At 52.3% G+C, this 10,815-nt stretch overlaps 1 protein-coding gene across 13 annotated transcripts in view; it reads right to left on the bottom strand.

Moving 5' to 3' along the window:
- Positions 1-6,095: 6,095 nt before the first annotated feature.
- Positions 6,096-10,815, bottom strand: part of CSGALNACT1 (chondroitin sulfate N-acetylgalactosaminyltransferase 1) — a 256,586-nt gene continuing 251,866 nt past the window's right edge. For all 13 annotated transcript variants that reach the window (XM_041752350.1, XM_041752352.1, XM_041752349.1 and 10 more), the window contains 2 exons: positions 9,814-9,895; positions 6,096-8,003 (listed from right to left, as the gene is read on the bottom strand). In XM_041752350.1, coding sequence (XP_041608284.1) covers positions 7,720-8,003; positions 9,814-9,895 — 366 coding nt within the window. In that variant the 3' untranslated portion in view covers positions 6,096-7,719. The remainder of the gene's footprint in view (positions 8,004-9,813; positions 9,896-10,815) is intronic.

Below are 10,815 nucleotides of genomic sequence, written 5' to 3'. Positions count from 1 at the left end.
TGTAGAATCTCCTCTTACAGTCGTCCCAGATTCTCTGGCTGCCACCGGTCCTCCAGGCCCTCACAATCATTAGCCCCCACCGGGTCACCTGTAGGCCCCTGGTCCCGGTCTCCCGCCCTCCCCAGCTGTGGAGGATGCGCACGAACGTCACTTTGTGCCTCTGGGTCACCAGCAGAGCTGAGCGATGCCAAGAAACGCCCGTGGGCCCAAACCTTGTGCCAAAGAAGGAGAAACACAGTTAAGAAAAAGGAGAACAAGTGGCAAGGGGCAGGGACAGGTCACTTCCAGCATCTTAGGGGCATCCATATCAAAAGTTGCCATTTTTAATCAACCATCCCTTTTAAGTGTAAAATAACGGCATGCGCTAATGTGGCAAAAATGTGCTTTTAGATTTAAAACCATTCGTGGCCGGAAGTCTCAGAGTGGCGGCTCCCTGTGGAGGCAGCTTTCCGCAGGCAGCGCTGTGGGCCTCACGCGGGGCGCCTTGGGACGCCGGCCGGTGGCGGACAAGGAGACAAGACGACCGACAGGGGCTGCGGGCCTCCTGGCTTTCCTGCCTGCGGGGCGGCGACGCGGTCAGTGCCTTCAAGGCGGGGGCTCCAGTTCCGCCGGCAGAGCTCGCCCGCCCTCCCGGGCCTCCCGCCCGCCTGCGCCCCCTCAGCCTCCCGCCCGCCCGCTCCGGGTCTGAGGTGTGTCCGCGCCGCGCCTCACCTCGCCTCGCCTCGCCTCGCCTCGCCTCGCGCCTCGCCTCGCCTCGCCTCGCCTCACCTCGCCTCGCCTCGAGCTGCTCCTCACCTCGCCTCACCTCGCCTCGAGCCGCTCCTCACCTCGCCTCGCCTCGAGCCGCTCCTCACCTCGCCTCACCTCGAGCCGCTCCTCACCTCGCCTCACCTCGCCTCACCTCACCTCGCGGCGCCCTCCGGCCTGTGCGCGCCTTGTGTCCTCACGCGCACCTGGGCTCCGGAGGCCTTCCCGGCCCCTCCCGCCCGGCGCCGGCCCTTCCTAGTGCCCCAGCCCAGGACCCCCGGAGGCCTCCCTGACGCAAGGGCTTGGTTTTCGGGTGGTGAAGACACACCGGTCCTGCGTTGGCTCCCTCTCGCGGAAAGTCCGGCAGGTGTCGGTGTGGCTCCGGGCTAGCTCACTAGCCAGCTGTGTGGAATCTTTTTTTTTTTTTTTAAGAGTTTTTGTTCATTTGAGAGACACACACACAGAGCACGAGCGATCGAGCGAGGGAGCACAAGCAGGGCGGAGGGTCCGAGGCAGGGGGAGAAGCAGACGCCCGCCGAGCAGGGGGAGGCAGGATTGCTGGGTTCTTGCCTCACCAGCCGAAGAATGAGTCTCTCAGACAAAGGAGACTGGATGAAGCCACGGAGGTTTATTAAGCGAAGATACAGAGAGCGCTCAGGAGAGAGAGGGGCCCACGGTTGTCCCTGGGGCCTGGACGGCGGCCTTCCATGGAAAGCCAACCAGGGAACCCAGATCCTTTTAACCTCTCCACTGGCATCACCACGAGTGCGGACCAGTGAGAACTCACCTTCAGTGGTTCACTTCCCCTTTAGGGCCCGGTAATTCTTGGTTGGTCACAAGTAGCTGTTATAACCAGACTCCACCTCTGGCACCTGGACAGGATGCTCTGGTTTGCTGATCTACGGTGTCCTTTCACCTCCACATTTTTGGGATTTCTGTCCGTCTGATTCCATGCTCCCCTCCCTATCTCTCCCTACCTAGCCCTGCCTGTCCCGTACTTACTGATGCAGGACTTGATCCCAGGACCCTTGGATCATGACTTGAGCCAAAGACAGACGCTTAACTGATTGAGCCACCCAGGTGCCCTATCACTGTGTGGAATCTTAAAAGAAAAAAAAAATACTAAGCCTATCTGAGCTTCAGCTCTCCAACAGGAGTTACTTAAGAAACCCACTGGGGGGGCACCTGGGTGGCTCAGTGGGTGAGCGTCTGCCTTGGGCTCAGGTCGTGATCCCGGGGTCCTGGGATCGAGTTCTGCGTCGGACTCCCTGCATGGAGCCTGCTTCTCCCTCTGCCTCTGCCTCTCTCTCTCTCGGTGTTTCTCAAGAATAAATAAATAAATATTTAAAAAAAAAAAAAAAAGAAACCCACTGGGTTCTGAGGCTTAGGAAAGTAGTGTGCAAAGCGTCTGGCATATATAAAGTTCTCCCGAAATAGTAGTTATTCTTTGTGAACCACAGGTCCAACTAAGGCAGGATTCATGCCCTCCCTGCTCTTCTGTTATGAACTCGGTTTATATAACCAATGGGCTGTGTATACCAATGGCCCATCTGCTGGAGTTTGTGGGATGAGTTGTCAGGGAGAAAGGGCAGCTTTTAGAGTAAGGGGCATAACGCGGAGCCCCACGACGTATCAGCCAGTTGAAGTGGCATGCAGAGAGATGGCTACCTTTGTCGGAATGACAAATGGTAGGTTTATGGGTGACATCCTCATAATGGTGGATTTTGACAACCCCCAAGTCTGCAGGGACCAGTCCTTACCCCAAATTGGTCATTGACAAATTGAGTTTGCTCAGGAATTCCTCATCACAAATCCCCTAAGTATTTGCCTGCCTTTTTGACCGAAGACTTGCAACCCCAAATCCCTTTGGGATTAACTTTTGTCACCCAAAAAGACCAGGCAGAGCCAGTGCTAACCCAGACTGCCAGGAAGGGGGCGAGCCCCCACCACCGTCATCAGTCTTAGTCAGCTTTTGTTTTCCTTCAGCCAAAAGGATGTTCCTTCACGTCTTCCTGCGAGCTGAGGCCAGCTCTGGTGACCCTCCACCGCACTGCACTTCAACAGCCGGACCACATGGCTCCGAGCAACCCCAGCCCCCTGCCGTGCTCTCAGTGGTGGTGGCCGTGGGGGAGCTCGGAAGGTGCTTCCCAAACACAGCTCCCACTGCCCCTCCTGACAGCCCCACACCCTACAGGTGGGATGTTTGAGGCTAACGACCAGAGAAGGAACCAGTAGTTAATAAGTTTTTTCCTTCAGCCTCTCTGAATGTAATGTTTTGCTGTTTGTTCTCCCCTTGTATTTATTTTTCCTGTTTCTTTTCTTTTTTTGGGGGGGGGGGAATATTTATTTATTTTTTTATTGGTGTTCAATTTGCCAACATATAGCATAGCATAACACCCAGTGCTCATCCCATCAAGTGCCCCCCTCAGTGCCCGTCACCCAGTCACCCCCACCCCTGCCCACCTCCCTTTCTACCAACCCTTGTTCGTTTCCCAGAGTTAGGCGTCTCTCATGTTCTGTCTCCTTTTCTGATATTTCCCACTTATTTTTAATCCTTTCCCCTTTATTCCCTTTCACTATTTTTTATATTCCCCAAATGAATGAGATCATATAATGTTTGTCCTTCTCCCATTGACTTATTTCACTCAGCTGTTTCAAAAGGGGTTTCACATCCTAGCAGGCTGGGTGATGATTATTGTCATTCTTCAGACACTGGGGGGAGGGGGGGAGTCAGAAATGGGGAGTTAACAGCCAAGTAGGAGGGAACAGCGAGCTGAAATCCTGCCCCCCAGGTTGATGGAGAGGAAATCCAGTTCACGGGGTATAGCCTGTAGCTGGAGGCCGTCTGTACAGTCGACCACCAGACATTTGGGGAGTCTTGGGCAGAGGTTGCTGAAGGGGCCTGGCCCTGCCTGAGCCTCTGGGTGATGGGGTGACAGGCAGAGAGTGCCCAGGGGCTGTGCCTGCTTCTCTCCCCAGGTCATGATCTGTGCTCTCCCCTGGAAGAGCAGACAAGGCTGAAAAGGCCAAGAGACCCTGGGGAGGACCCTCCAAAGGGCGAGCTCAAAGGATCAGTGTCACAGAGACATTGAGAAAGGCACCTCTGCTGAGAGAACATGTTCTGTGTGTAGAAGGAACCACCGCCCAGCGTCCCCACCCCAGGCTGGCAGGCTCCCCACAGCTTTTGGCAGCAAGAGCAAAGCCCTGGTGGGGTCATGCCAGGAGAAACAGCTTTGAATTCAAATATAAAGCCAATCAGAATATGGATCACACAAAGCTGCCAGTTATTTGATGGGTGTTGGGAGTAAAACACACCCACCCTTGAAGGGACCCCTCTGAGGACAGGACCCCTGATGAGCAAGTCTCAGATCCAGGTCAGGCCTTTTTTCAGAAGGCGAGGATTTAACCTGTGCTCCCCTCCCATTCACAGCAGCCTTTATATCCACAGAGTGCATGTTGGGGGCATGCAGGGGGCATGCAGGGGGCAAAAATGGCATACAGAGGGCATGTGGGGGCATGCAGGGTGGTATATGGAGGGCATACAGAGGGCATATGGGGGCATATGGCGGGTAAGGGGGAATACGGGGGTATACAGAGGGCATGTGGGGGGCATACGGGGGACATATGGAGGGCATATGAGGGGCATATGGAAGGCATACAGAAGGCATATGGGGGGCATGAAGGGGACATACAGGGTCATACAGGGGCATGTGGGGGGCAATGCTGGGGGGCATATGGGGTCATACAGAGGGCTACTTCCAAGGCTTCAGAGCCCCCACCCTCACAGAAGGACTGCAGCCAGGACGGGGAAGCTCTGTGCATTCCGTTGTTCCTGGGCCTCTGTGTTGTTCTCATTCATTGTCAGGGGATTCTGAGGTGTGCTGAAGAGCAGAACATGGTGGGAAACTGAGGCAGCAGAGAACAGACTCTGGACTTGCTGGAGGCCAAAGCTCCCTCCTTCCCCTACCCCCATTCTGACCTTATAGCCAGCCCTCTGCAGCTGGAGGCAGGATGTGGTGTGAAGGTGTGAGCCCGAGCAAGTTCCTCATGGTTCCCGCACCTGGAAAATGGTACTGCCTGCTTTAGGAGGTGGTCTTCTGTGCGGGAGGTGCCTGGCTCTACAACCAACCTCAAAAACCTCTAATGCTCTTCGACTGCCTGGGGCTCATCAGGGCTTCACCAACCCTTCTGTATACAGGACAGGGTAGGTCCTGCTAAGGCCTGGATGTTTGCAAACCCCCCCCCCCCAATTCAGATGTTGAAGCCCTACTGTGATGGTATTTGGAAGTGAGGCCCTTAGGAGGTACTTAGCTCTCTGCCGGGTCTCTGTCCTGCGCGGATCCAGTGAGATGGGTCCTCACCAGACAACGGATCTGCCCGCCCCTCGATCCCGGAATTCTCGGCGTTTGTGACCTGAATCATCCCCTTGCTGGTTAGGCCACCTCATCCAGGGACGTTTGTACAGCAGCCCAAACTAAAACAGACCCCCTCTTTAAGAGGACTCCTACTTGTTAAGGAGGACTTGTTAAGGAGTCCACAGAAGGACTCCTACTTGTTAATAAAATTGCTATACCTAAGTTCTAAAAAGAGAAAAATAGGTCAATATTATGCTGTTTCCTTTCTTCTTCATCTACCTCAGCAATTCTTAACCAACTGTTGAAACTCAATTCCTAATCACTGCCTCAGGCATCAGTGATATGCAACTGACAGCAGCACAAATGGCTGGTTGGCCCCCAGAGTGCAGCCTGGGATTACACAGTCCGCAGGACACCCAGACCTGCCTAATCACAAGGTCGCAGCATTGCTGCCGGCCTGCTGGAAGTGCATCCTTCTGACACCTGGAGAATATGGGCAGGACTGTGCAGGGCAGTGGAGCCCCCAGAACTGCTGGAGAGAGCCCAGAGATGCCCTGAATCTCCAGTATCCCAACTGTATGTGAAAATATGAAACCCAGTCAGAAAAGGACCTTAGAAATCATTTCTCAATTTCTTCTAAAAAAAGACAAGTGAAATAATATTAACAGCCAGGTTTTCCCTTGTGGTTCTCTCCTTCTAGACCAGTGGTCCTCAAAGGGGGTGGGTAGGGGGGTGCTTTTGTGCCCTCCAGGAGACATGTGGCAATGACTGCAGACATAATGATTGTCAATGTAGGTGAGAGATGCTCCTTGGATCTAGCAGGTGAAGGCCAGGGATGCTGCTAAATACCCTACAGTACACAGGGCAGCCCTGGCAACTATGAGGGATCTAGCCCATGGGGTCTGTTGCACCAGGGTTCAGAAACCCTGGTCTCTCCACATTAAAAAAGTTTTCCCAAAACTAAAGACATGGCATTCTTATTCCAAGAAGAAATTATATCCACAAATCATATTTTATTAGCTGTCCAATGTTACCTTCCATTCATGTCCTGTGTTTTAATTAAATTTTATGAACTACCAGTACAAATCAATACAATGCATTTTTTTTTTTTTTACACACCAACAGCTCGAATGTTCTGGAAGCTTTTAAACAATGAGTTGACTGTGGGCAAACAGAAGGCAAGGAATCACAGATAATTAGCTCATGCATCTGGTGCTGGCTAATAAATAAATAATTTTCACATGAATGTAGAAATCACTCAATGTTAACTGTATTTTTAAAAAATAGTTGGAAACTGTAATAAAATGCCATTTTCAGAAGCATCTTGGCGGCTAAGTAGAACTGTTTAATTTAAAAAATATTTACTTTCCCCTAGATTGGGGCGGGTGAACATGTAGCAAAATCTTCCATCCCACTTGACTCTAGCAGATGGAGTGATCTTTCACAAAATACATTTTTCTGCATTTCTTTTCATAAAAGCCAGCAGCCAGGAAGAGCACCCTGCTTTGAAAAAAGATAGTTTGGTTCACACAGTATACTTTGGTTTATTTAAACAGGTAAGAACGTGGTCCCCAGTTCTCCTGAGGAGAAAATGTGTTTTCTGACTTTTGAATAAATCAAGATATTACCAGTCTGAATGAGGCTTTCTGTTAAGGGAAAACGTATATCTTTCTTTCCCTCCAATGTTCAGTTGCTCCTCTTGGGAAATACTCTTCAGATAAAGTATCTCTAAGTCTCGATGTATCAGTAGCCCCATGCCACGACTTCCACCTGACATTCAGGGTCTGACGGGATCAGCATTTGGCATGTCCTTGGATATGGGGCTCAATCTGAACTAAAGTTTCTCACAATACAAGTATTTTCTTAAAATATATAAAAATGTATGCTAACTTGTGCTATCTTAGTAAGGCTTGCAAATTGGTAATTAAATAAGCAGAATATAACTCATAAGCAAAAAAAAAAAGCATTTTTAAATAAAATTAAGAAACGGGGATGGTTAAAACTATAATAAAAAAAAAGATGAGCAGATTATTTTTGGTTAATCTTGGATGGAAATGACACAATAGTTTCTTTTTTTCTCTTTTTGAGTCCATTTGGTTTTGCTTAATATACTCACAAGGATCGCCATGAGTGTATCTCCGAAGCTCACAAGGTCTCCTGATATGTTAGCATTTCCAGGCACGACAGCCCTACCCACGCAGTCATCACTCATAGGGGAGACATGTGCTTGCCTTTCATTTGAAAGAACTCCTTATAAAACAAACTTTTTATAATTTGTGAATATTTCAACGGGCACAAAAGATAATAGCTCTCACTCTGCTGTAAACACAAAACCTCCACGCAGTTAGGCTTGTAACCTCACAATCATCCTGCCTTTGTCAGACTCTGCACGGGATGCATTTGGGCTGCTCCTGCAGGCCAAGTGGGAGATTTTAATTCCTGTTGAGCCAAATAGGCAGAGAGAAATCAGAGGCTCTCTCCCATCTCTTTTACTAATCAGTTGAACTTTTTTTTTTTTTCTTGCCCTTGAGGAAAATCTTTTCTTTGTCACAGCCACATGTTCAGTGATCACAAAGGGAAAAAAGTACAAAACCTCCCTGGATCTATCCCTGGGAGTTCAGGTTTTTTTGCTACTCGTCTTCTGTTTGCGAAGGTGGGCCTCTATCTCGTGCCTGAAGACCAGCATCCCCAGCTGCCCGTGGGACGCCTCGTTCATGGCCTTGGACTGCATGCACATCTTGTACTGCTCGGGGGCCAGCTCGTCCACGCAGTGCTTCTCGTGCCACAGGTGGAAGAGCCCCCGCACAGGTGTACGCACCACAATCAGATTGCTGTGGAGATACTTGCGGTACAGGTGCACGTCCTCCCCGCCCCAGCCTCTGATGTCCAAGTCAAAGCCACCTGTCGGAGAGAGGACACCACTGAGTCATGCTGCTCGGCCACCTCCGACCTCTGTGCCCTTCCTGCCCCACACAGGCATGGCCCTCAGTGCGTGGTGCGGCAGTGTTTTAGGGGGCATGTGTCACTGCCCCTCTGAAATCTGTGGGTGTCCATCTGCAAGGGAGAATTCAGACACCCCAAAGGGAAGGTTTCGCGGCGGCGGCCAGCACCCGCTCCTGGAGGCCACGAGGTCACAGACAGGCTTCCTGGCGCCGCCTGCCTCCTAGGGCTGCCAGAACTCCCATGCAGTGGCCTGAGCCCCACGGTGGGCCCTGCTGCCGCCTTGCCAGCTTGAACCCTCCAAGACGTAAATGTAATTTTGACGAAAAGTGGTGAAGTCCCCCCAAATGCCTGTCATCACTGGTCCCATATGGCCCCCAGGCCACCCTCCTCTGCTCCAGGCCGCCCATCACCACCAGGCCGGGAGGGGGACCCATGCACAGGCCACCTGCGCCTGCCCATGGTTGGGCTCTGCAAGCAAGTGGCTGGTGGCCCCCGATGGCTGGCGGGCAGACATACAGAGTCAGGGGTCAGGAACGTGAGTCTCAGTTCGGCCAGGTCACCTCTCTTGAGCCACAGTTCCTTATCCTGGTGTGAACTAGACGTCATGCCCGAGCGAGCATTCACGGAAGGGGAAGTGCTTGCTTCGTTGTAATGGGTTTCTTATCGGTATCATTACAGCTTATTAAAGAGACGGTGCAAAAGTTAGATGCTTACAGATAAATACAAGATGCTAAAGGATGACTGGGGTCCAGACATGACCCAGAGACTCTGAGGTGATGGCAATGGCTCATGGAGGGAGCCCACCGTTCCCACATGTGTCAGCTGCCGCGATGCCCTATCCTTAGGAAAATCCAGTTTATTCTAAATTCAAGTCTGATAAACATACATCATCACAAATGGATCTGTCCGTGCACACAGAGCACAGGAACACAGAGTTTCTTGAAACGGAAACCTGCTTTAGAAAGGAAGATGGGGCGGGGTGGTGGCAGTGTCCATGATCTGGGCGCCGGAGCTTCTTGACCCCCTGCCAGCAGCCACCCTGAGCCTGAGCCCAAGACCAAAGCCCCTGGTGTGCAGAGTCACAATGTCACTCTGTCTCAAGGCACATGAGCAGGTGCCACTCTGAGGGACAGGAAGTGCTCTTGTCCCATAGCCCCCATCTGCCGTGCTGTCCCCATGCCCTTTGGCCTCAACTGTGACCTAAGGGCCTTTCCTCTGGCCATTCTGGGAACGTGTGTGCATGGACAGTGACTATACGCTCAGCTGGAGCCTGAAGTAGCATCTGGAATTTTCGAAGGTTCAGCAGAGAGAAATTTGAATCTTTTCTGGTATGTGATTTTCCCAAATCTCCCACGTTGCCCTTGTGTTTCTCAGTGGATCCTGCTACTGTGGAGGCCCAGAATGTTCTGCCTGGGAGGGACCAGAGCCAGAACTAGGTCAGAAGGAGGCTCGGGAGTGGGGTGGTGGCAGCCGGGGGAGTGGTTTGAAGTCATCTGTCTGTAGCAACTGCCTTGCCCTCAGTCTGTGTGCCACATTTGGGGTGACTGGAAGGGTCTAGTGGAGATTAGAGGGGCTCAAGGTCACACACGCCGCAGCCTCCTCCTGGTCCAGCCCCCAAGTCCACGACAAGAGCAACAGCCCTCTCTTGGGAAGTGGGTACACGCACCATCCCGGGAACCCACCCGGGCCCTCCCGCCTGCTCTGGGCCTCGGGCCTCGGCCTCCAGGTGGCAGCAGAGGCACAGACGTGCTGCTTGGCGCCGTCTTACCTATATTGATGAAGTCTGAACGGTACTGACAGGTCATCCCAAAGCCAAAGTCTCGCCAAAATCCAGTTTCCTTCTTTATGACCTGCGGGGAAAACATGGTCATTCGGTCATTCAGGAGGGGTGGACAGAGGGGACCGTGATGGAGAGGCGTCACAGAGCGGTGCCAGCAGTGCGAAGTGGAGAGCCCATCGACAGCCCTGCGCGGGGAAACGCTGGGCCCCAGGCCTTTCCGACAGCCAGGAACACCCTGAATGCAGCAGCTCCGAGATGGGGCCTGTGGTCCTTGGCACCTCTGCTTGGAAGGTTCCTAGGGTGTCGGCATGAACACACACACTCATGCTCACACTCACACTCAAAAACAAACCAGGAGAGCAAGCTTTTGAGCAGCACCATGGAAAAGCCACCTACGTGTCTGGCACAGCAGCAGTACCAGAGAGAACAGGAGGCCTCGGCCCCTCACACAGGCCGGGTGGGGAGCCAGCCAGGGCTTGGGAGGGAGGAAAGGCAAAGAACAGCCAGGGAGTCAGCTGCCCTGGCACAGGGGCACACATAGGACTCCCTCGGGAAATGCAAAGAAAACCTGAGAAGGCAGTGTGTTACTTGGGCTCTGCGACCTCTTGCTCACTGAGGTAAAGGGCATCAGGAGTCCAGGTTTTGAAGAAAGGCTCTGTCCATTCATCTCTAAACTATTTTAAAACCAAACTGCTCCCAAGAGCATCTGTGGTGGTGCCAAGCTGCAGGGCTGCCAGGAGGCCATCCAAGCAGGGACGGTCTTCAGAGAGCGAGGCCGGGGCCTGCACAGCCTGTTACTCTGCAAAGAAATTTCCAATGCATTTGCTAAAGCAGCAAGACCTTTCCAAACTTTCCTTTAGTTTTTTGGCGGAGCTAATTCTGGGACTCATTCTGAGACTGTAATAGTTTTTTTTCACGATTCATTCTTGGGGTTAACATTGGTGCTTAGTGCAGAAAATCCCCTCCTGAGGGACGGGGAAGTGGGAGGGG

The sequence above is a fragment of the Vulpes lagopus genome, chromosome 4, assembly GCF_018345385.1.
Source record: "Vulpes lagopus strain Blue_001 chromosome 4, ASM1834538v1, whole genome shotgun sequence".
NCBI lineage: Eukaryota > Metazoa > Chordata > Mammalia > Carnivora > Canidae > Vulpes > Vulpes lagopus.
Note: the sequence above shows the minus strand (reverse complement) of the source record. Positions and strands in the feature narration are given on the sequence as shown.